The sequence below is a fragment of the Rhagoletis zephyria genome, unplaced genomic scaffold (genome assembly GCF_001687245.7).
Source record: "Rhagoletis zephyria isolate East Lansing unplaced genomic scaffold, Rhagoletis_zephyria_1.1 Rzeph_scaffold_00977, whole genome shotgun sequence".
Classification (NCBI taxonomy): domain Eukaryota; kingdom Metazoa; phylum Arthropoda; class Insecta; order Diptera; family Tephritidae; genus Rhagoletis; species Rhagoletis zephyria.
In genome coordinates this window covers 59,967-86,051 of record NW_016158061.1, presented here as the reverse complement: position 1 = coordinate 86,051, position 26,085 = coordinate 59,967, and the positions used below count along the sequence as shown (strand labels likewise).

Here is a 26,085-nt window from a genome sequence, read left to right as displayed (position 1 = left end):
CATTCCTTTTGCCTCTATGCTTCACCACCAAGCTATGCATATTTATAGGCGCTCGCACTCAGGACCAATTAAATTTTCTAACTAAGCGCCAGACTAAACAACTGGACAGCAGACATTAAAAAAAAAATAACATTACTCTCACTAATTTGTAAATTCATTTACAACCCATAATTCAATCCCCTCTCTTCCTGCCACATTTTCTCCCATCTCCGTTCTTTTCATTCCTTGCCAGACGCCTGCGTTTACTTTTTCCTTTCATCCACGTTCATGTGGCATGATGGCGCATAGTGCGCCCACTCTTTCAACTCATTGCACAGGCGGTTACCCGGACAGTATGTGCCTTTCACTTGGCGATGGCCTGGCAGTGCATAGCTTCGGTGAATGTAACCCACTTGCACGCCGTAAATTATAAGTTTCTGCAGTTTAACCAACATAGCGCTAGGCGGTAGAGTGTCTGTTGGCGATATAAAAGAAAGAGAAAGTGCTCATGAAAGTATTTAAGGATATTAAATATTTCTACATTATTTGGAAAATTTATTAAAATATGATTCAACAATTACCGCTCCCATTTTATCACAAATAGATCTGCTACTCGCATATGCTACACATCGTATTGCAGCTTCTAAGCTAGCTAGCTGACATAAACTTCTGCAATTCATAATCTTAACTACTTTCCGCTCTTCGCTTTCCGCTTGCATAAATGGCAATACCGTAAATCGCACTCGCCATTGCGCAATCATTCAAATCACATGCAAGCACCCAAGTCATTCTGCCGCACTCACCTCGCTGGCCACAAATACATCTTAGAATTGAGTGATATTTCATACCAGGAATCACCTTGTTACGCCATCCCACTTCGTTGCAGCTTTGCCCCTCTCGAAACACACCATTGCCTTTTTGCCCTTTTTCCGGCACTTAGCCACTCACTCACCTGTCCAATCGCCAATTAGAGCGATTCCAACACTCCGCGCATTGTAGTCGACAGCATGTGTCCCCCCCACAACGTCGAAGCCACGCCCTTCATAAATCTCGGCGCGGTCATCACTGCCACCGATTAGGAAATTGTAACCGATGTCATCCCAACCGCGTCCCTGCTGATGCGTGCGTGGTGTGGCGCGTACGGTGGCTGCACATGCGTTGGCGTTGCGTCGACATGCGGCCGCTGGTGTTGCGGTGTGATGAATGAGCACATGTGACACGCCATCCACGCGACCGTTGCGAGTGGGTGCGTGAAGCGGTGATGCCGCCTGCCAAGCGCTGCGAATTGTCCATTTCAAATTGTATTTAGCGCTGCTGTGGTTGTTGTTGGTCATATTGTTGTCTACTGTTGTTGCAGCAACTCGATTGCGATACTGGAAGGTTGCCGACGCTTTCGTGTTGGTGGTCGCGGTTGGCGCTGCCAAAAAGTAGAGACAGTAAGTGTTGAAAATGTTAAGTGGGTTCATGGAGAGGCGAAGATTTATTATTCTCATTCGATATGAATTTGTACACCTGTGCTGGATAAAATGCGCGGGAACTGTGTTTGAAATGAGAGAATAAAAATATGGAGTAGAAGAAATGGCAGAAGCAGTAGGGGGTTTGTATCGAAGCATGTCCAAAATTCAGGTGTATACATCTCGCACTTTTAATCATATGCAAAAGTATTTCGAAATTTCAATTTTGTGGGAAAACGCAATCAAAGTCAAAAAGACAGTTGAAAATACCAATATCTTCGCCATTTTTGGGAAGTTAAGCCATCTTTTAGGTTGAACATGTTCTACTTATCAAGCTTATTAATTGTATGATGAAATCTCCAAAAAACGTAAATTTTGAGTTACATCTCTATATTATAAAACGTGCGATCTCAGTGTTTGAGAATTTTATATGCGGTGCTAAAATTATAGTCAACTGTACAGATCGCTTCAGCGTCAAATCTCGCATGCTGCTAGGCGCACTATTTGTTGACTTGGCTAAAATAGAGCTAAAAAAAGGAACAGTCCAGTCCCTTCGTCTTGGTCTGCAGTTTGTATAAAAAAAAAACAATGACGATAATAAAAGCGATAACAATATCGTTAGCAAAATCGATAATAAAACCGATAAAGATATCGATAGCAAAATTGATAAAAATATCGGTAACAAAACTGATAAAAATACTGATGACAAAATCGATAAAAATATCGACAACAAGATCGATAAATATGTCGACAACAAAATCGATAGCAAAATCGATAATAATATCGATAGCAAAATCGAAAACAAAATCGATAAAACAACCGATAACAATATCGATAAAAAAATATCGATAACAAAATCGGTAAAAACATCGATCTTTATATTGATAAGTTCCGAAAATATCGGTAGCAAAATCAGTAACAATATCGATAACGAAATCGATGAAAGTATCGATACCAAAAGCGATAATAATATAGATTGCAAAATCGTTAACACAATCAATTAAAATATCGACAACAAAATCTATAAAAATATCGGAAACAAAATCGATAGCAAAATCGATAACAAAATCGATAACGAATATGATAAAAATATCGATAAAAAATATCGTTAACAAATTCAATAAAAATACCGATCGTTATATCGATAAGTTCCGAAAATATCGATAGAAAAATCAATAACAATATTTTCTTTATGCTTATTTTTGTTTTGATTTTTATGTTTATTATATTCATACCGCTTCACCGCCGTTCGCTGTAATTCTGGGTAGAGCTTTAGTTAATGAGCAAATTTTTGAAAAGTATAATCAATTTCAATCTAAGTCTGATTTAGCCGGAAAACCAAATGTCATCAATTACTCATTTAATTTCGCTATTAATTTTTTCTAAGGTGTCTGTATAGCTCTACGGATTTGCTAACGCTCTGGGGCGAGTATTCAAAATGGTATTTTATAAAGAAAAGTTCAATTCCGGCACTCACGCAAAGTCACAAAGTTGAAATGTTAGACAAGATTGATGAGTGCGGTCTGACAGCTGGTGAAATTGTAGGCGCAATTCCAGTTTGAAATGTAAATTGAAGCAAACAAAGCGTATGTATGTACATACGTATGTATTTATGTACCATCCAGGTGGAATGTTGCGTGAAGCGCTGCCGCCAAAAACATTTGTCATGCAACAAATGTAGCGGTGGTGGCATTGTTGGCATTGGCCTGCCATGAACTTACTTGCTCGTTCGACTGGCGGTCGGCGATGGTATTTGATAAGTTTTCGTTTGATATGAATTTAAAACACATTATGTTTAAGAATCAAAATGTGTGTTTGGAATTTCACTACGAAGCTCAAATACCTGCTTGAATTTCGGCCTTCAGGAAGCACTCCAGTAGCAACAGCTGAGTGAATATGAAAACTGTGCGTTTTGCCGTTGACATTTTAAATACGTTTGAAGTTCTATTCGCCACAAATATTTCCTTTAATGGTTTGCACAAAAACACTGCCTCTGCTTTCGCTTACTTGGAACCACTTGCGACGCCTGTATTAGTGACCTTCGGTCGTAACTGCGCCAGCATTTTATAGCAGCTTATGTTGGCGCTTCCTATTGTGTGCAACATTTATGGGCGGTATGTAATTTTTCGAAGATTTAAGGGCCTCTTTTTTTTAGAATTTTCCTTCCGAATAAACAATCAGTGCGAAATGTATATCTCTTTGGAACATAAAAAAGGAACAAACCAAAAAAAAAACACCTCCCACGCCTATCGGCTGCACATTGTTTCAGCGCCGTCATTTTTACTACGCACACCGCTACAATCAGTGTCGTCATCGAAACCGCAATTAATGTGGACGTCGCCACTTCCTCTTTCCCGCCCATGCCATCTACGCTAGCAAGGAGCTTATCAGCATCGGCTTGGCTTAGACTCTCATATTTCCGTTATTGCCTCGTCATTGCTGGCATTGTTATTGCTTTGTGCTGCTGCTGCTGTGGTGCCTTATCAGTGCGAGTGCCGGGGAAATCACTATTTAAAATTGCGATAGGCTGCTAGCGACTGCCTCCGTCTCAATTACGGTGGTCTATAAGCGACGTGACCGTTTGTCCGCATGTCTGTTTGCATGGAAATGAGCATCCGTCCGGGTATTCCCACTGTCGCGGCGTATGCCTCCTCCTCAATTATTTTTCATTGCATTACCCACGCGGCTTCTTTCCCTAGACTCGGTGGTGTTTTTATTTCTAGATTTTGAGCCTACCAAATAAAAAGCCCAGCACGTTCGTTATCGCACTCGGGTCGTCTTCCTCTGTGACTTATGTACTTTAATTGTTCGCTGTGGGCATCAAAGCTTTCAAGTAAGTATTTAGTAAATTCCGAACACCATTGCTCTTCTTTTCGTTGATTTTTTTTCTTTTACATTATGTTCTTTAAAGCCGTCTCATCTGCCATAAACATTTGCCGCTTGACTACCATCAGCTTTCTTCAGTCCTTGGATTACATAGATTTTTTAGAGCTTCCTCTTGTTGCCCTCACTTCTTCCTTGAGCTCCTCACTCGCTATCACTCCACAGCATCTTTATGTTCTCAGTCATCATTTTGGCACATTTTATGTTATTAGCTCGCCGCCTCTGCGCGCCATTACTCTCAATTACCAACAACAATGACGGCACAGTGAAGGCAATGGCTGCGTTTGTTTTTCTTGGCAGCGACAATCGTCGTCTTCACGCAAATCGAGCTGATTTTTACCCTCCATTCTGGCATTCTGGGGAATCAGATTGCGCGCTATACTGCAGAACTTAGCTTCCGCACGGCTCATAACGACTTTCCGTTATGACTGGCCTTAGCGGCCGCGTGGTTGATTGCTCGTTTCCCATTTTTATTTTTCAGTTTCAGTTTCCGTTTCCTCTTCCCGTTCGAGGCGGCGGCACAGCGATTCTTTGCCAATCTAGCGGTTTTGTTACTTTGCCTTTCCTTTTCATTGCTGGCCTTTGTTTTATATCACTCTGTGCTTTGCCGCTCTTCTTTCTGCTATTGATACTTTGCTAGGCATAACTATTTCCTGTACGAGTACCGTTGTTGCGCGCAAATGATTTCTAAACAAATTGCCCATCCATCACAAAGGCTTGAGAGCTGTTGTCTTCTTTTGATGATTCGAAGATTGCCACAATTTCATTGAACATTTTCTGCCTCTGCAGCAGAAATCGCGAATTTTCTCGCTTAAAAGTGGTTCATTAGCATAGCGATAGCGCCTTGTTGACGCATGTAAACAATTTGAAATACATATGTACATATATAGATACAATAGATACATATTTAGACAGTTGGACGGACATTATCTGTAAGAGATTTGTAAGGGGGAATTGATTTTTTCTTTAAATGCTTCGCATATGCAGTAAGGGCAATTGTTTCAGATAAAATTGCTTAGTAAGCATCGCTGGCAAGTGGGCCCATCCGACAGTTTTGAGCGTCGGATTGATGGGCGTAAAAAAGGAAAACTAACTTGCAACTAAATAAAATGTGGGCGATGCGGTGTTTTAGGATTTGAGAGTTGCGCCTTTTACATAAGTTGAATATATAGATTTTAAAATCGTTAAGCCAGAGTCACACGATTGGTTCACTAGTACAAAGTTGTAGAATTTTTTATTAGTACAAAAATAAAAAATTTGTTTAACATTTACAGCATTAAAAAATTAACATAAACCCAGCTAGAAATTGAATTGACAAATGTAAGAAATTGTTGGCCTAAATTGGTTTACATAAAGCCTAATACATCAAAATTCCGACACATGCCCAATCGTCTCACCCTGACTTAAGTTATGTACCCATATCGATAACAAATGTAAATTAGAAAGGGACTACGGAATGCTGTAAGATATTCCCATGATTTTGTATAAAACAATTTTAAATTTTCGATTGGTACAAAAACAAGAATACGCCCCAATACCTGTCGATTTCTATCCGGATGAAGGATTACTTGTCCTAAGCCTTTAATGATGCTTAAAAGCACGCTTGCGGCTAGCAAAGATAAAGCTAAAGACCACAGCCTTGTTAGTGAAGCTGCGGACTCGTTTCTCTTACCAGTCGGGTGGTAAAAATCTTCAAATATCCCTTCCATTATATATGGATCTAAAGAAACAAGAAGCTATGGTTCGATAGTAGCATTGACAGCTGCATCGGCACTGAAAAGCTAAGAATGGTCTTATCCAAGAGTCTTATGACCCAGAAACTCATTAAAAAGGATGCCTAAAGATATTTCTAAAAGCGCAATTACAATAGAATCAGAATGTAAAAAATCCAGCCGCCATAGCCGCATCTGTACAAATGCGAAAACGCATTGCGATTACTTTTGTGAAGCACTTCTTCTCTGGCTGCAGAGAGCGGACCAGCGGACCAGCAGACCAGGCTGTGGCAGTGGCTGCACAAATTATTTTCGAGAGCTTAAGATATTTCGCTGATTCGCAAATCAAGCTAAATGTAGACGGGAGTATGCTTTCAAAAGCTTAACTTGGTTATTCGAAGAAAATATCGATGGACACTGCCCTGCAGAGTTGGCCCTTGAGATAGGCGAGTTCCCTTAATGGGTTTCCTGAATAAAGATGGGGTATGCATGAGACCCCCAAACTGGTAATCAGAGGCACTACTGCTGCTTTATGATCGCACATTTCATCGTCTGTACCGGTGCGGTCTTACCGAACTAAATTCAGTCCACTTTTACTTCGAAGTCCCTTAGGCAATCATACGTGGAAGGGCCAAGCACACGCACATCCTGTTTTTATTTGAATCAGCAGAAGGATCCTGTACACTTGTATCGACAAATAAAATACTTCATCAAAATTCCATTACAATATACATACATACATATGTACGTGCGATATAAATATGCCCAATCAATTTGTTTGCCTATCGCACCACCGATTCGCAGCAGCATGCACAACATAGCTGATACATATATGTATGTAGTTATCACACGAAACAAAGTACATAACACCCGCTGCCAGCGCACCCATCCAATTAAGCGCGATTTGTTTAATTATCACGCACATAAAATCCATTTAAGTTGCTGTTAAAGCCTCTAAATAAAATTACCTAATAAATAACCCAACAGCCGAATGAGAGGGGGAGCAAAATAATATAACGGGGGTTATGAAAATGTGAAAGAATGAGTGTGTGAGAATGAGTCGAGTTGCCCGGAAGCTTAAAGCACAACAGGAATGCTGCGCGCAAATAGTTAAATACTACGCCTCTGTTATGGAGCGTGGAGCTGCGAAGTCACCAGGACACGAAATCACGGCTGGCAAGTGTGAGTAAATAATCAGCAGAACAAAATCATTAGCACTACATTCGCAGGCAAAGCGTGAAAGCCGGCGCAGCCTGTATTGGCTCATGCGCTGGTATCAGGCGTCAGGGTTCACACGCGCGGTGGAAAGTGATACAAAGGTGGATGTGTCACGCCTGGGATTCTTGTATTTTTTTTTGTTATACACTTTTCCGTTTGTTTGTTTGCTTAAGCGCTGTCACTGCCATTTAGCCCCACAGGCATTGGTGCGCTGCGGGAGGAATGAATGGAAACATATCAGCGAAGCCCATGAAATTAATTAGAACAAAAATGCGCCTATATTTGGCAAAGGAGCTTAGAGCGCTTGCCATTTGGGCCTACATCATTATTTGTTTGCCCGATAGTATCAGTTTAACTTACTAGGCTGCGTGAATTTAGCTAAATTTTGGTGTTTGTGCGGCAAGATTTTAATGTTAAAATGGGAAAACTTCATTGCGGTTTGCCGTTGAAAATCAGTTAACACGATTATCATTATCACAAGCGAACGGCATTAATGCCATTGATAATGAAGCAATTTGTGTGAGTGAAATTAGGTGCACGTTTTTGGAATTTTATTAAAACAACTAGCTAGAGCCATTTTTCCGAATCTTCATTTAATAATGAGAAATGATTTTTCTGCCATTACTGCACTACTTTTTTCATAAAAGTAGAATCGAATCAGTATCAGGACCACCCATTTTCATTTTATTCCATCTATCCCAGAAAATTGTTAGTTAGATAGGCCTTCTCAAGCGAAGTAAGTCTAAAGGACTTACCATAGAAGGGCTGCTGCTTTATTATTTACTCGAATATAAAAATTTAAACTAAAAAAATTAAAATTAATTTAACAAGCATTTTATGTTGCTATAAAACATGTTTGATATTTTATTACATTAAACGAGCAATTCACTTATATATGTAAATCTGTACGATTTTGATTAAATTTTGTATACACATAATAATTTGCATTCTAAGGTTATCTAAATAAATATTTGGCCGTATGAATAAAAACTAAGCAATTACTTTTTCTTAAAATTGTATACCTTTTACTTCAATTTTGTTTGAATAAATCGAGTAAAAGGTCTGAAATTTTAAGAAAAAGCATTTGCTTATTTTTTATTCATACGGCCCATTATCTCCGAAAGGACTTGTATAAGGTTGCCACCTATTCGAAATTAGTTACAAATTGATTCAAACATCATAATAAATGGAAATTATTTTAAAAATCAAATCTCTAATTAAAAAATAATAATAGGGTTGCCACCTATTTTGAATCGCGTATTTTTTTATTTTTTTTGTTTAGGAAATTAAGGTGCATTATTACTGTTCATTGGTACCGAGAGAAGGTTCTTAATTCCTTCCCAATATACTAAGTATCCCTTGGGATATTAGTGTAAGGTTGCCACTTATTTTCGATTCTACACAATTTATCTGAAACATCGCAATATGGAAATCAAATGAAAGGTATTGATGAGAACTTTGGTCCAAAAATATTTCCGATCAGGGTTGCCACGCTTCTATGTATGTTATACAAATTTTTATTTTGTTAATTTCAATCGGCATTATTTTTGTATATATTCACAGTACATATACGCTGGGTTCGAGCCCAGTTTCTGGCTAATATCCCAGCAGGCAATGGCTATCCTCCTTCTGCCAGGAAAAACAGCTTCTCATAACAAAAACAATCGCCATTTAGAGTCGACGTAAAACGGTAGATCCCTCCCCTTTGTGCGACAACATCGCGATGCATGCCACAAATCGGAGGAGAAACTCTGCCAAACACTAACATACATATCGTCGACGATTCTGCAAAACGGTCTATGTCACTTCATTACTTATTATTACCTTTGGTGCTTAATTGATCTGTTATCTGTATCTGATCGCTTCTGGCAATCGTTCGTCTTCATCAGCCAAAGGTAGACAGTTTTGTCATTCGTTTATTAGGGTGTAAGTGTTAACGGTACTAATAGATCGATAAAACTGTACAATTGTAACAAACACCTAAAAGGATTTCGCAAAGTTAGCTCAGTGAAGTTTAACACAGTAAAGTGCAAGTTTGAAGTAGCTAAGACTTACCGTTAATTTTTGGATTTTTTTTTTTGTATGGAGGAAAATGCTCCGTTAGAAAAAAAAAATTGCCAAATTTTGTGGGCGTCTTGCGCCAATTTTTGTGTTGCGCTTTGCATGACTTTAGTACTTTTTTAGTAATCCGAATAAGAGCATTTGTAAATATAAATAAAATTAATGACACTGTTGGAAAAGGAAACCATTTATGATATGACGACTAATGAAGAGAAAATACAAATATGTATACTTAACATCTCTGGGTAGGATTCACGGTGTATAAAATGTACTACGAGAAAATTGCGACATTAATTTTACTATAGGTCACTTAAGAATTAGAAATTAAATGTTAGATGATTAGTTTTTGACCAAAATGTAGAATTTTAGCAAACTTCAAAAATATTTTTTTTTTTATGAATTGGAGCAAACTCTAATGACTAATGTTTGGCCATTATTTCGTTGGGGTTTTAAAAAATAACTTCCAGATTGATACAGTGTTATTGCGCTGTGGAAAAATTCTAAGCTTGCATTCAATAAAAAAATAAAAATTTGTAAAAAATGTCAACAGCTCAATATTGACACTTGAAACACAATTTTGTTTTATTTACAAATATATCTAATTCTCAAACTACTTTCATCTTTATTTTTCTTCAACATTTTGCAGATTTCCCCTTTCCACAGACGACGTTCTCGTGGATCAAATAATAAAGGGCCAAGATGTCCGTACATTCCCATCAGATGCAGGCACTTTTTGCACGCCGTCGAGAAATTGAACATGATCGTGTTGAGCGCACAGCCGCTGTTAACCGTTATTACGATCACTGGGGCAAAGTGACAAGTCGCTTCGAGAACTGGACCAATCCCGAGTACTATAAGAATGCGGAAGAGCAACTGAAGCAACGCCGAGAAAAGCGCGAGAAGGAACAACAGCAGCATAAACGTCGCGAACGCTTGCGTGAACTCTTTGAAAAAGAGAAGGCGATGTATGAAAGAGAGTTGCTGGCACGCGATAGACCACGACCGCGCAAGATAAGCGCGACCAATGAGCAGCTAGAGAAGATTGGGCACAATCAGAGAGAACGTGAAAATATTAAACGTAAACTCGACCTGGAGGCTAAGTTGTACGGACGTTGGCGCCATGGTGTGGACGACGATAATGTGCTGTTCGAATCGAAGTCTAGCAATGAAACGCTCGCTAAACTGAATTGGCTGGATAAGAAAATCGAAGAACAAATGGATCGTGAGCGACAAGAGGCCCAGAGCCAGGAGCGAAACCTTCGACTACAGAAGGAGATCAATCGCACAGAAGAGGTGCAAAGGGAACGCCAACTAATACGCGAAAAAGAGATAAAGGAGATACGTGTGTTGCAGGAGAAGCATATGGGAGAGCTGAAGCAGCGCCAGGTTGAAGCAGATGATTTGAAAGAGGAGGAGAAGCATTTACGCACGTGCCTTGCGGATTTGGAGAAGGAGTTGGAGTTGTTGGAGGAGAGCTGCACCTTAGTGATGGAGACGACTGGCGACGTATCGCAAGCGTTTAACTTGAGAAAAATCAAAGTGTTCATACGCAAGCGCTCCGAGGCATTCTGCAATCAAATCAAGCTCTGCATAAGCATACTGGAGCGACTGATCGCCTTTACCACGCGCGCAGATACTGTGAAGCAGCTGCTGAGCAAATACAAAGAGCATTTGGAGGCGGAGTCGTACACGTTCTCGCAGGTGGAGGCTATGTACGAATCGGAGGCTAAGTACAACGTGCAGCGCCTCGAGTCCGCGTGGCAGCAACAGCATTTGGAGCGTTACCACGAAGTAAAGCAACTGTTGACCGAAGAGTGTTGCACATTTGGCGGTCGTATCAGCGAGAATCTTCAGCGCCAAACAGAGGCCTACGAGGTGCGCTCTACACACCTCTCGGCACTAGAGAATTCCAATGAAAAACTGAAGCAATTAATAGCCGAGGAAGAGCAGTCGCCGCGTAGCGCGCCGACATTGGCTGGCTGTGATTCCACGCTGCGGTTGAGCGGCGGCTTCGACCATCGTGCCGATGCAGCAGACCGCACCTCGGTGGCCGATGACAATGTCAGCATTGCCCAACTTATGCCCAGCAGCGCACGGATTGCAAGCGCGCCTACTTCTGCGACGCATTATGGACGGCGCAGACCCACTTCCACAGAACTGCCCAAAGTAACAAACTCCTTTACGAATTTGAACTTGGACGTTTGGCAGGATTTGCCATCTGCACACCATGGCATCGACTCGCCGCGTTTGACGACACAGCGATCGATCAGCGTAGTGACTCCAGAATCGGCGTCCCGCCCAAAGTTCGCGCGCAAACGTGTGGCCTGGACATAAATGGAACCGTTTTATTTTTAAGAATGCATTTTGTACTTTCTGGATGAAAAAATAAATTTTTTAAACATTGAAATAAAATTTTAAAGATAATCTAATACAAATTATAAAAACATATGTATGCATTTAGAAATTTCATTTAGATGCTAACAACAAATTGCAGTATGTCCTTTTTACCTTAAATGGATTTTAAAATGCCTTCGCTGTACGCTAGCTTTTCATAGTTTTCCGTAATTTATCACAGAAACCACTTAAAACTTTCTCGCAAACCCCATAGTTGCAATTAAAAAGCATTCACATTAAAAATGCTGCAGGCGGTTTTCCTTCACCTCTGACAACTGTTCGCAATGATGCAAAACTCATTTCACGCTGCATTATTTTGAACTGAAGATATCGGTGCTTGGGGGAAGTAGCCGGGAACCTTCCACTTAAACTTAAATTAACCGCTGAACTACAATTCCTGAAAATACCATACCAGCATCTTGATCTGAATGTTACTAGTAGTATATTATTTTCTCTTGGAAACGAGAGTGGTCAAAGTTTTTGCTAACTCAGCGAAGCAGCTATTTGAGGGCTGATTGTCGAAGTCGTGAAATTTTCTCACGTCCATCTAAATTTTTTAGTTTTAGGGTGGTTAATGATTTTCTACCTTTTGGTAAATAATTGAATTACTTAACTTTTTATTTACGAATCGACTTAAGGCATATTATCTTGTTTTGAGATATAAAGTACTGGTACTAACCCTCTAACTCCTATAGCAGTAGAGGTCTTTTTGACGGAACTTTTAAAAACTGGCAGTTGGAGGGTTAAGATGTTCTACAAATTTGTTTATAAAGAATTTTATTAGGAGTCACCCACACTATGTTTAAGATAATGCATTTTTTTACCAAAAAAAGTCCTGCCTTTAACCCTTCGTAAAAAGTTTCTGGTGTTGGTTTGGAAAGAATCCTCTTGTGGCTTGATTACCAAGTATTAACGCTAACGTTTGGCCATAATTTGGTTGTAAAGACCAAAATGGCTATTTTACTGATCTAGTAAAAACCTTCCTCAACTTTTTTTTTCTTAAATGGTAGCGATTCCACAACCCCAGGGCGCCTGCAAACCATGTAAAACATGTGGCTAGTGATTAGCTTTACAGTATTAAAAAAGACTTGACACCCAATTTTCGAACCTAATTTTACCGTATTATAAGGTTTATTTAATAATCGCTGCTAGTAATTTTTGCAACCGGTAATAAGTGGAAGGTTCTATTATCTTTTGCCCTATCAGTTAGAGTTTCTTAAAATTGCGCAAAACCCTTTAATTTTTTTTCTATTACTTTATGTATTTTTTTCTCTTATTAACGCCACTATGCTGAACAAAGAACATTTCCATTTGAGTTGATCAAAATTCGACAAATGGTCGGAGCTAAACACATGCGTCCGTTTATGTACATATGTCGTGAATGGGTTAAAATTAGTGGAATTAAAATGGGCGTAATTTAAACGGGAACACCGATTACATGTAAATACTGCCGCCCAAACCTTTGACACAAATTACTAAGTAGGAAAATAACCAAGTTGGGTTATGAGAAGACCGGCGGTAGTGGGAAGCTGCAACAGCTAAGCCAGAATGAGCACAAAGCATTCACATGTACTATATTCATACATACATACATAATAACGAACGAAATTTAGTAAAAAGCAGAGCTAACTACCAATCAGCGCTAACTCAAGCTAGTAACAGAAAACAAAAAAGTACAAAGAACCAGGTAAAGTTACTTTGAAGAGATCAAGGACTAAGCGTGGTACCCACAATCGCTCTTGTTGCAGTGCGCACTGTATATGGTAAGCAGTGGCGTATGAAGCAGGGGGGGAGGGGTAGTTGTAAGTATAGGAACAAGGAGTAGGTTGTGCAGCCAAGCGGCTCGGAACCATAAAAATCATAAATTTTTTTGAGAAAATTTTTATTAAAATGGTATAAGCTGGAGGAGCCTGCCAGAGGCATTTTTTTCCTTGCACACACCCCCTATATACTTATAATACTTAAAAAACTCCTTTTGTACACAAGATTGAATTTTCTTGCGTATGCCTCTGATATATATATATAGTCGTAGTAAATGTATGTATGTATATGCGCCATGTGGCACCAAGTACTCGACCTATTAACTTCTGAGCAACTTAACTAACAGAGTGTGCCGAAACATGCATGCAGTAACGGTAAGTAAGTAAGTAAATGAGTAAGTATGTAAGTTGCGCCCATGGACGCAACACATTTGACTTCAATGGCATTTTGTGGCAAGAAGGAAGTATATATTACAAAATTTGCGCAATGCAAGGATACTCATGCATATAAGTTTATGCTTCCTCAGCGATATTGGCTGGAGAGGCAAGTCGAAACGTGTTAAGTGAAAAACACAGCTAAGTAATACTCGCTTCCTGATGCTTGTTGCTGGTGTGCGTCTCTATGCCAGTTAGAGTAGAATGGCACGAAAGAGCGGTGTCGTTTTACGCTTTAGCTAACTTTTATAACTCTATTAACGTAATGCTGATTACATGCTAGGCGGTGAAGGGGGGGGGGAGGAAACAGTAGGGATATATGAAACCCAGTCAACAATTTCTTTGTGTTTAAACTTGGAAATAATCTTTGATTGCTTTACTAAGCGCGATTGTGTTATTTAACTGCAGTTTAGACAAAACTAACATATCACAAAGGTACTCACTTACTTACGGAGCGAGTTATTTCTGACCTGATGTTAATCGCACGAGGAAGATATGTAAGTTTCACTGTGATTTTCTGCAACAATTAAAATATGATATCGCTCCGGTATGTACATGCTTTGTGAACACTCTGTGCAAATAATATCAAAAATAATACATTTTGAAATAATGCCCTTTTCATGTACAAAAAAACATGCAGAAAAGGTAACTGTACAAGTGTACATGTGTTTTGTTAAAGAACTATTTTTGGATTACGTAATATATCTCTCGAAGCAATTATCGCAATTGCTCCGCTGATTCTAATAGAAGTTCTTGAATTCGAGGTAAAAATAATATATGTACGTGGGCAGCGAAAATATAACAAGAACAAACATGTCGTTCTATAGAAATCTGGCAGCGGCGATGGGATGAATAACATATTAAAAAATCAGTGCTGACAAAATGTTAATCTTATTCATGTTTAAAAAGTTAACCGAGATTAATGATTAGATTCAATTGATCATAATCTTCTATACGATTAATGATTAACCTTTTTTACGCCTGATTAGTTTATTTTGCAGCAAAAATGTTTTATGGGTGCTTTTAATTTTCTATTTCTTTAAGTTTTTGAGATATTTTCGATTCACTATTATTTGTTCCTCTTAATTACGTATATTTTACAAACCAATTGTCCAATCGTAATACAAAATACGGAAAATGAAAGCTTATGAAATTCTCTATAAACCGTATACATACGTATACACCGCCTTTCGATAGGTTTCTGAGAAATAAATTAATCACTCCACATTTTAAGTTTTTTTTTGATAAAAAATTTAAAACAAATCAAACTTTGACTAGGAAAAAATTTAGAAAATAACATATTCCATATAATTTTTTTGCATTTGTTTTAAAGCCTGTTCTGTTACAAAAACATCAAGCTATTTATGAAGAAAATCGATGGATAAATAAAAAAAGAATGAGTGGTCAAATGAACATGCGCAAGGATTTTTTTGTGTGAAATATGAGCTGCTAATTCACCATAAACACTTGAGTAACACTCTTTTCTCTTCAATAGGTTTGGACATTGTAATTTGCCATATTGCCATAGAAAGAAGTTCAGGAGAACGCGGATTTAAAGTATTTTTCTAACACTGCTACGGTCCTGAAGCAAGAAACTTTTGACAAATCATTATTTGAGACCTGAAATCAGTTGAAAATTTGTCCCTAAGAGAGGAAGATTAAGTGGACAGAAATGCATCTATGTAGATGCTCTAGGAATATTTCTGCACAAAAAAGATTTTGAAAAGAATTATCGCCTACACCTTTTTGGCGGTTAGGGCTCGATATTAACTTAGCAGCTTTCTATCTTCAAAACAATAAGTCCATTACCGACCATCCAGTTTTGCATACTCTAAATATGTATTCTATGCTCTTTGAGTTTTGGTCAGTGTTGTCATCGATAATTCCCTTCATCCGAGTTAAGTTTGGGTATTGCCTCTAGGACCGGATCAACTGCAGTTAATTCCCGAGATAATTCCGAATGAACGAGTTGATCCGGACCAACGCTGCCGTCTGTCTATGCTTTAATTTTAATGACTACAGGGAGGAAAACATTTTGCTAAACTCTAGACCTTTTCGAAAAATGGCTTCCTGCATAAGGCGGCAAGCGGACTGCTCGAACAATGCCCCAGTGCATGCCAGATGGCGCCTTTTGCGAATTGAGCTGTCCATATTTGTATTGCGAATTAAAAAGTGGGCAACCAATTAGGAGAAGCGCACTATCCCACAGGGCCCCAGAGTAAAATAAATATATTTGCAACTATGCTTATCTAATATTTTACAAATCATGTCAATTTATATATGTAAATACGCAGATGTATGTATATACTTTATTCAATTTAATATGATACCAAAACCACAACTGCATTAAAATGTAGATACTTAATTAAGAGTACTCGGAAGATTTCGTTCGTTTTGACAGTCTAAAGTCTTAACGAGAAGAGTAAATAAATCTCCAGCAAGGGAAAAGGTTTCACTCAATTCGCCGTCTATTCAACATCTCATAGTTTGCTTTCTCAGCACCATTGTGACAACAGAAAACTACTTTTCAGTGCTTGTACCGTTTCTTTTCTACAGCCAAAGCAAATGTAATTAACATTTTCCGCTTTTAAGAAAATTAAAAATTTCTTCATTCTGCACAACAAATGTACGCGTCGGCTTTTATTTAAATTAAATTTCTGTTGCTTGAGAAATAATAAAAAGCAGAGCGGAAATGAAGCCCAGTTAACGTCGTAACCACTTAAACACACACACACACACACACACACATACGCACCTCCCGGGTGGGGACTTTGATTCCCAGTGGGAACGGTCACCATAGCTGGGCTCTAAGCTACCGGGGGGGTCGGCAGGTCGCGGATAGCCGGACGGCCTGTAGTAGCAGGTTAGTTGCGAAATAAGGTTAAACGAATAAGCAATCCCCGACNGCTTGCGATTTTTTTTTTGCCAAGAAAGTAGAGCGGAAAGTAAGCGAGCAATAAAATCAACATTCAAAGTGGCGCGCTCGAGTGCAAAGGCACGAATAATTGTGAAGAATTACGCATCCAACAACGCGGTGTAAACGCATACACCCACACTTTTCAGTTAACCCTTTGCTAAGCATTTAATTTTAATTTAGCACGTTGCCGCGTGCATTCTCAAATTGCGAGCGGTCCGAAACTGGACGTTAGCTGGGCATAGCGCCACACTTGGCATGCCGTTGGGAGGTCCGTGCGTTCTTCACTCGTCCAAATTGAACTTCAGTTAGCTCGTGCGCCCCGTTATGGAATACATTTCCCCGTAGGCTTTCCTTTGCGCGCGCTCCTTCGCGTTCACTTCGTGTTGCGGTCGTCGTTCCCAGCGTATGTATATATGTATGTATGTATGTATGTATGTAAGTATGTACATATACATATGCATTTTTATGTAAGTATGCGCACAAATTTGGTTGCCTGCGGTGCCTCCGGGCACGGTGCGATGGACACGCCGGACACTGTTGTTGCCATGTACGAAATTAAATTCGTGCTCGGTGAGCTACTACTGCTGCCACAAGCTTTTTCTTTTGGTTTCTCTTTACTTGTTTTGTTGCAACTGCAGCGGCAGCTGCTTTCTTCGGCTGACGCGTTGTGGGAGATCCTTTTCAGCTGCGTATTTTCTTCGCCGCGCATTTTCATCAGCTCTTCAGCAGGCGAGACTCAACAGTTGCACTTTTTATGGTGTTCTATGCAAAACATGTTGCATACTTTCAGGTTTTAACAAAATTCACTTCATACAACGACCACAGCGCGAAAAAAGTTTGTGAAGCGGCAGCCGAAAACAAACCCAGCAGTAACGTTTCGTGGTAAAGTATAGCGTGTGAAATGCGTCAAGTGCACTTTTGATCTCTCATAATGTCTTTGCCGGCGCCACAGCGCTGCTTACCTTGTACATACATACATATGTATATATTTATATGCGGCAAAGAGTAACGGCACAGCACTGCTGTTGCGGTGACTCGTTTGGCTCACTTGCACAATGGGTTTTTCTTTAACTGAAAATGTTTTACTTCGTTGCAAGTTTTGCAATTCAGATATTCTCTTTTGGCCTTTCCTTTATATTTGCATTTTCTTTGTGACGTTAGCCAACAACATGTAGTTTTTTTTCTGTCCTTTGAATGCTCATTTCCTTTGGGCGCGTCGAGCAGCAGAAAACCACGAAATCGGGTTTGAGGCAGGAAAGCGGTACTTCTTTGCTTCCTAAACACATTGCAATTGCCTTGCCATACATTGCGTGAGCATCTTGCAAATTGGAAAGGAGCAAAAAAAAAAAATGAAGAAAGCGTGCGGCTATACCACAGATGTTTTTAGTTTGTTTCAGTTACGCTGGAGATCTCTTCAGCATACATGGCTGAGTTGCACCCAATTTTCAAGCCGAAAGCCGTTTGACTTACTGCGCCTTTGCATGAAATAATTTGTGTTTTTCTTTTTTTTGTTTCCGTCGTCATTTTCGGCGATTGTAAGTACCTTTTATAAACTCCGCTTTAACTCTCTCGTCAGTGTCCTGCGGTTTGTGTGCGTGTGGCGTTAGTATCGCCATCAACAATATCCAACTTAAGACATTTGTGTGGTGGCCTTTTTTTCCCCTCTATTTACAATTCAGTGCTAGGTCGTTTGTGTTGGGGAGAGTGGATTCCTTTTGACTCCAACTTTGGATTGATTAGTTATTTTGTTGTTGCTGTTAGTTAGAAGAGAGCTTAAAGTTTCTTAGCTTGGTTTAGTAAATAGACCCATAAAGGCGTCTAAATTCTTAATACGAATACGTTTTAAGTAGCTTGCACAAGTTAATGGTGGCCGTGGAAACCGTGTGGGTAAAGGTCCTCACAAAGGATGTTCTCATGAAATACATTTGCCGTTCGGAGGCGGCGTAAAATTGTAAGTCCCTCCATTTGTGTAACAACATCAGGACGCGTACCACAAATTTGAGGAGAGGCTTAGCCAAATACTTAACAAAAGTGTTAGCGCCAAATATTATTTCTATCGATTCCAGAGCTTACAAGCAGCATAGCACGATCAACCTAGTCTAAAATGGATAAACGGAGATAATAGGCAACTGCCGGACGAGAGCACACATCAAATTTCTTCAGGTATAATTTAACTATGTGAATTGAATGTGAGAACGCAAACACCTCTCTGCTGAATCCTTACTTGGCAATTTAAAGCAATTTAAGTAGTCTGCTCCCCTTTTCCCTATATATGAATACATACTTATGCTCGCACTCAGGTAGACCACATTTAAAAATCGAGAAAACAATTTTGGCAACTGCTGAATCCGCAGCCATGAGGCGTTTTTGTATTGTTGCAAAAGCAAAAATGTTGCTGAGTTGGTTCTTGCATTCCCTGCAATGTTTTGCTTTTTGTTAACACCTGCACACACGCAACCAAACCGATATATCAGCCAACCGACAGAAGTGTACTTGGAAGCCAGCTGAGCATCTGCACACCACAACGCACAGTAGGCCAAAGAGCCCCTTTTTCTTTGGGAAACTAAAATTGCAAAAAAAAACCCATATTAATAAAATTTGTGTTGTGTTCTTGCTAGAAATACTCTTAAGGCTTAAATTTAAATTACACTTCAAATAAACGGAAACTTTTGTAAAAGGAACTTCAAGTGTTTCATTATGAAATTGGCCCTAAAACACTCAAGAATGCATTTTGTTTTTATAAATTACAAAGGGCGGCTTCAGCACACTCAGTAAAAATAGGTTTTCGATACCAGTTTGAATTTAATATCCGATTTGCTTGTGCAGTTTCACGTACGTGTTGTGGAAATCTGAGACGCGTAATAATGCCCCATTTATGTCTTATTATTTTTGTTCAATAAACGCTACTTTTTGGAATTAAATAAAAATAAGTTCCAGTGAAACAAATATAGAATTTATGCAAATTTTTCAAATTTCGGCCAAGTTCGGTCATGCTGAAAGTGAAATGAAATGAATAAATGGATATTTTCTAAGTTCAGAACATCTAACCTCATACTACGTTCCTTGCATTAAGCGAGTAAAGCTGATTTTCTATGCAGCTAATGAAAGAAGAAATCCATTCCATTTGCTTGAAATTTGTTTGTAAGGAGAAACAAAAAAAAAACCAAAAAAGAACAAAATTTATTGTACTTTTGCCACAGATATGTATGTATGTAGATGTTTGTTTGCATTATAGGTCGTGAAAGGGTTAATAAAATTTGCTGATCGTGATTGGGTTAATTGGCGAGTGTTAGCCTGCTTTAAGCTATTCTTCTGGTTTTTCATTCAAATAGTGAGATTGTGAACAGAAAAAGGCATAATTTGTCCTACTGTGCAATGCATCGTTGCATAACCAGCCAAAGTGTGCCAACGATTTGTGGCAGTGCAAGTAACAGTAAACACATGCAAACACTCACATACACATATGCATATACATATATTTGTGTACATATAGGCGATTGCATGGTGGTAGTGCATATTTTGAAAGATTGTTGCATGTTAAATTGTTGTAAATTCAATTTGCAAAAGTTTGGACTTGAATGTGCGGACGACGGGCATGTTGCACAGAGGCGAAATCACCGAAGCGCAAATCAGAAGCGTTGAGAAAGTAGTGAAGGTGTGAAGTGAGCCGGCGAATTTAATGGCGAGTGCACGGTAAACGGGTATATAGTACATTTGGATATTAGTGAAATGAAAACAAAATCCACTACGAAATGGTGGGGTGCATAAAGCGCTAGGATTTATGTACTTCTTGCGCAGCAAGGGAAAGTGTTGATGCAGTGAGCGATATGATTTCTGCCAAAATTGGCAGTGTTGCAATGTTGAAGGGGCAATTACGAAACCTGAGGGAGGGGGGAGGGGGGCAATTACAAAGCCTGAGGCCATGGCACGCATTAATAATTGCTCATACGAAGCGAATGCTATTTTTGCGGCAGCTGACCGAAGTGGTTTAAGAACTCTGGAATTTACTTTTGCATTGGCAAAAATTTTGATATTTTGTGAGTAGAATAGAAAAGATAATTAACAGATAAATTATATTTTTTTTTAATTATGAAAATTACTAACTTTAATTTCATTACTTAAAAATTTTAATTATTACTAGATATATTAAAAGTTTCACTATAAGAAATTCAGAACACCAGAATTTCGAAAAGCAACGTTCGAAGTGATACTTTAACTGGACAAAGTTAGACTTTTTATGACTTCCCAGAGTTAAGTTGTTTGACATTTCGTCTTTTAATAACTACACTCTGGCTCATTTCACTCACTCACAATAAGTTTTGTACTAAATACTATGTGTATGTGTATACGAATGAATTGTTTTTGTTGAATGGTGTCAAAGGCATATTTGCTTGGAACAAGTGTATTGAGTATCAGTCTATGTACCTACATTGAAAGTTTGTTGCGGTTCGGTTTGTTGCAATTGATATTGCAGAAATGCAGGTTGGCGTAACAGTAACAAAGCTTTGCGATGGTAGCATATGTAAGCTTGAATATCTGCTTACACTGATGTCCTTGCAAATGCTCAAAGATCCCAATAGAAAATTGTGAAGCCAATTGAAACAAATTTCTTGGATAAGGGAAGCTTGCCACTCATTTCCAAGGAAATATCTTCAATAATGTATGAGATCCTAAATGTGGTAAGTCGAAGGGCAGCGTTGCATTGAACTTTCTTATCACGAAAACCTGTTGGAAGAAAGTTTAGTTGTTGGTTCCCTGTTACCAAGGAAAACACCAGCCGTTGACTTTCTTTCCTACATCCACTAAAAATTTACGAGTCTTTTGACATGCTTTACGTTAATTTCTATCGCATAGAATTATGGGCAGAGAGAGAGAGAAGCTGTCTAATATGTGCTCTACTAACTTTAGTAAGAAAGACGAGACGCGTTCTTGTCTAAAATAACGAACTTGCGGACTTCAAAGCCCGACCAGAAAAAACAAGAAGTACCTAATTTTATTGGCAATTCCTAAAAAGCACTCAACTAACTCAGCTTAATTTTCTACAGGGAAGTATAAATGAGTAGTGTGTATATAGGGTTGTCACCTGACTTTAATTTTCTACAGCTTCAGCTTATGTTGACACATACGTATATACATAACTATGTATATCTAAATGTATTTGTGTACATACGTATGTACATTGGCAAGCAGATGATCTCAATTGCTTTCGTTTAGCTTCTGAATTCAATCTGAGCTTCAATGCTGCTAGCTTTTGTGTGCGCCAAAGATGTGTGCGATACTTTGTGGTAAAATGTTATTGCATTTCTTTTTTTTATTTATAACGGGCAGTTTGTAGTTTCATTTTAATTTTCTTTTAAGGAAAAAAAAAACAGTGAAACAACAACTTCGACACTTTGAGCTGCAGCTGGCAGACATTGTTAGCTGTCAATGCCATTGCTGCTGCAACTATTGTACGATATTGTTATGTTTTTGTGGAGGAGTGTGGCAAGTGGCAAGTGGCAAGTGCACAAAGTGTGGCAAGTGTCATTTTTGAACATTTTAATTAAATTTAAGTGTCTTCGTTATTTTCTGTTAATGGATTTACATTGAAGAAATTGTTAGCAATGTTGCTGCTGCAACTGAGGGGACGGACTGCACACCAACAACATCAAATTGCACTTGCAACAAAATATTTTCAATGTCAATAACGCATAACCAAAACGACTAGTTACGCCACAATCTGTAGTAATTTCGAAAATGTGCAACAGCAGCAATCTTCTACCAGCAAGCCAGATTGCTCGATGCGCGCGGAAGCTGGTGATTATTTTACTTTGCAAAATCCCTGGAAGCCAACAACACATGGCCGCCAATGAGTTGTTTTTTTTTTTATTATACATAAATGCAAACTGACTTTGTTCCTGCCTGTGCCGCATAATCATTTGTTTTTTCTTTGTAATCGGTTTTTCTTTTTTTTTTTTAGTTTTCCAGTGCAGATTTAGGGGAGGTGTAACTGTTTGATGTTGTTGTAGTTGCAGCTGCTGCTTTCGTTGTCATCTTAGAATATGCAATGCACTAGGAAAAATCGCTTAGCTATACAAAATATTCGCTGCCGCCGAATATCTCCACCTTCCTTTGTTTGTGTCGCCTTGCATTTCTGCTTTGTTGGATATTTTCCCCATTTCCGTCCTTGCACTTCTCGTTTGGCTTCTCTTATTTTTGCTTGGTCATAAAATTTAATTTTATTAAAAGTCAAGTGTGCTCTTTCCTTTGTGTGTTCGCCTTATTTACGATGCTAATTACACTTCTAATGGGGTGCAAATCCGTTGCCGCTGCACTTTTGCTGATGCTTTTCTTGCCGCCCCTTCAAGCCGCCTAAATGCAAACACTATTTTTTTTTTTTGTTATCCTGGTAACGGATTTTGTTCTATTCTATTGGGGTATAGCTGTTGGCTCATTTGTTAGGATTACTGTGGCACTTTTCACACAAAGGATATTAAATTTTATACACAAAGCTGTGCAAGCAAATGGGCAAAGAAGTAAAACCAAATTGAATATGGACATTAAAATTTGATCGCTATGACTCTGAACTTTCGGTGGTTGTGTTGGCTTCTAAATTTTTATTCGTTATAAATATTTATGTAAAAAAAGTGTAGAGCAATTTCGTAATTCAAACGAATTGACTGAGTTTGTTGATTTTAAAGATTTACACATATAAGGAGATGGTTTAGTGCCGTAATTAATTTCGAAATTTGAAAAAACAATCTTCGGCCGTTGCCTAGATTGCGTTCGAACGCTTTCAAGTTCGGTGTAATCTCATATCCCGTTTTACCTTGAAAATGCTAGTGATAGACCAGATAAGCATTTTTGAGAGGGTTCAAAGTTCCCACAATACCGATCACTTCTTCAAATTTATTATTAATATTATATATTATTTTTGTAGTTTTTTGATTCCTTAGTGATTTTGCTTTCATGAGGAACCTTTCGATTTTAATTATTCAATGTCGTGAGATCAAGTCGAGTACTGGATCGGTATTAGATCTATCTAAAGATTTTTTACCCTATTCCAAGTCTTGAACCAAATTACTTGTATCTGCAAAATTTACCGTTATTCAGTAACAAAAAAACGTGGTTCCACTTAGTTAGTATATCTTATGAACCAATATAACAATCTGAAAGTAGGATACGACAAATGAAAGCTTACAAAATTTTCCATACACTAAAAACTGTTACAAAAAAAAACTAATTCGTAAAATATACGTGATTAGGTGGAACCACTTTTTGTTGTGAGCAGGATAACGGTAAATTTAAAATATCTTGAAAACTCATCCATAGAATTAAAAATTAAGTCGATTTTCGGAATCATCGAGCAATTCTATAAAGGAATGGGATAGTGGCATCCATTGAACATTTTTGCTGTAAACCTGTCAAATTATTTTACACTTATATTAAACATTATTTTATGCTCTTTAGTTCTATCTACTGTTAAAACGTGCTTTTTAGTCTTTAAAATCAGTATCTTTGCAGTTTTCGTATTTCTTTGCCTCTGCATCTTGCCGCTTAAGCAATGTTTTTACACTGTGCATGCACAATGCTGCGTTCACATGTTTTTTGTTAAACAAAGCCTGAAATAACTCCATTTAAGAGGGGAAAAGCTAGTTTGGTTGAGGTGAAGCATTAGGTATGGGTTTCATACAAGTATAGGGAGTAATTTTAACCCGAGGTAGTATTTTTTTCAGATTTTTCTCAAGCCTTTTGGGGCATGGTGTTAACGGTTATCAACTTGACTTAAATTTGCTAAAAGCAGTGGAAAGACACAACGAACATAAGATTATCAGACTCCGTTGAAAATTGTTAAAATTTTTTCAGTTTTTTGACCATAACTTTAATTTTGGGGGTGTATTTAAAATTCGAGTGCCAAAATTATTTTTCATATTGATTCAATAAAGCCCCATGCTCGTAAAAAGTTTAAAGACAAAACTTGAACGCATAATGCCGAATTTCCACTAGGCATTAAAATGACAAAAAATTGGAGGCATTTAAAAAATGCCATGTGGAAATGAATTTAATGACTATTTTTTTTTAAATAATGACAAGAATATTTTTTAATGCCCAAGTTTGTCATTAAAATTTCTGCCATTTAATGCCTAGTGGAAATCCAGCATAAGTTTGTAAACAAGAAACCAGATAAGTTTTATTTGGATTCATGTTGAACAAAATGGAAATAATACACAAAATTTATCTTATTTATTTGTCTTTGTTAGGGCAATAGAAGTCAAATCAACAATTCGAAAATCATTGTCTGTCCGTCTCTAGAGGTCAAACTAAAAATATAAAAAGAAAAAATGAGAGAGTTGCCACCTGTTTGAAAATTGCACTTTAAGTAAATTGATAAGATAAAGTAAATATTGCAATATGGCTGTCAAAAGAAAGAGGGTTAATAAGACTTACAGCCGAAAATATTTTTGTAGATATTACCACATGTTTGAATATCTTAATTTAATTTCTTTTATAAGATAGATAAAATATTGCAATTTACCAGTACTAAATAAAAAAAGAAACCCAGCAAGTAATTACATAGGACCTCGGCCCAAACAAAGCATAAAAAAGAAATTTAGCCAAAAGCGGTCAAAATATGGCATTTCTATTATATCGGCCATGGTGTATGAATATACACCAATACTTAAGATGTAAGAAAGCAAGCATCCCATCCACAGTTTTGATTTTATCGACAACTATTCATGAGCGCGGTCGCCCCTTCGCAGGCAATGACAAATCTCCGAGTGTGTTTCTGCTATGAAAAACAGCGCTGCCATAAAAATACAATCGCCGCTCGGAGTCGGTGTAAAGTTTACAAATAGTTTAATCGTAGATATGAACGTATGCGCGTAAAAAAATATCTCTAATGTTTTCTAAAATAGCTTTTATTAATTGAAGTTTAAGTATCAACTATTCTCACCTTAAAATTGGACCAACGATGCGTATACGCAATATAAAATAAATCACTACACCACACACTGGTGACGAGAGGAAATAAGTAAGTACGTAAATTTCTTTTATGGATCACCATTAGTATGTAGGTAAATATATCATAATAATGATGTTTGGCCAAGGCGAGGACCTGCAGTTTTTGGCTGCCTTTTAATGGCAAATGGTTTAAATGAAAAGCTTCTTTCATGGCAGAAGTACACTCGGGGTCTGCTATTGCCTGCCGAGAGGCGACCGCTATTAGAAAAAAAAGGTTTTCTTTCTTTCGTGTTTGATGCCAGGCGAAATTGGGCTCGATATTAAGTCCT

At 38.2% G+C, this 26,085-nt stretch overlaps 2 protein-coding genes across 2 annotated transcripts in view; one reads left to right on the top strand and one right to left on the bottom strand.

Moving 5' to 3' along the window:
• The window catches only part of LOC108362286 (trichoplein keratin filament-binding protein), a 48,235-nt gene extending 36,557 nt beyond the window's left edge, over positions 1 to 11,678 (top strand). The window contains exon 3 of the mRNA XM_017615213.1: positions 9,954 to 11,678. Coding sequence (XP_017470702.1) covers positions 10,007 to 11,641 — 1,635 coding nt within the window. The 5' untranslated portion in view covers positions 9,954 to 10,006 and the 3' untranslated portion in view covers positions 11,642 to 11,678. The remainder of the gene's footprint in view (positions 1 to 9,953) is intronic.
• On the bottom strand, positions 243 to 1,445 carry LOC108362289 (peptidoglycan-recognition protein SB1-like). Its single transcript, XM_017615217.1, has 2 exons — positions 932 to 1,445; positions 243 to 454 (listed from the first exon to the last, which is right to left on the bottom strand). The coding sequence occupies exons 1-2, from the start codon at positions 1,443 to 1,445 to the stop codon at positions 243 to 245; spliced, it is 726 nt and encodes a 241-aa protein (XP_017470706.1).
• Positions 11,679 to 26,085: the final 14,407 nt, after the last annotated feature.

Coding starts and splice junctions, on each gene's coding strand:
- LOC108362289 (XM_017615217.1), bottom strand. CDS start 1,445: ATGAACCCACTTAACATTTTCAACACTTACTGTCTCTACTTTTTGGCA. Junction 455..931: donor TCTAATTGGCGATTGGACAG/GTGAGTGAGTGG, acceptor TATCGCCAACAG/ACACTCTACCGCCTAGCGCT.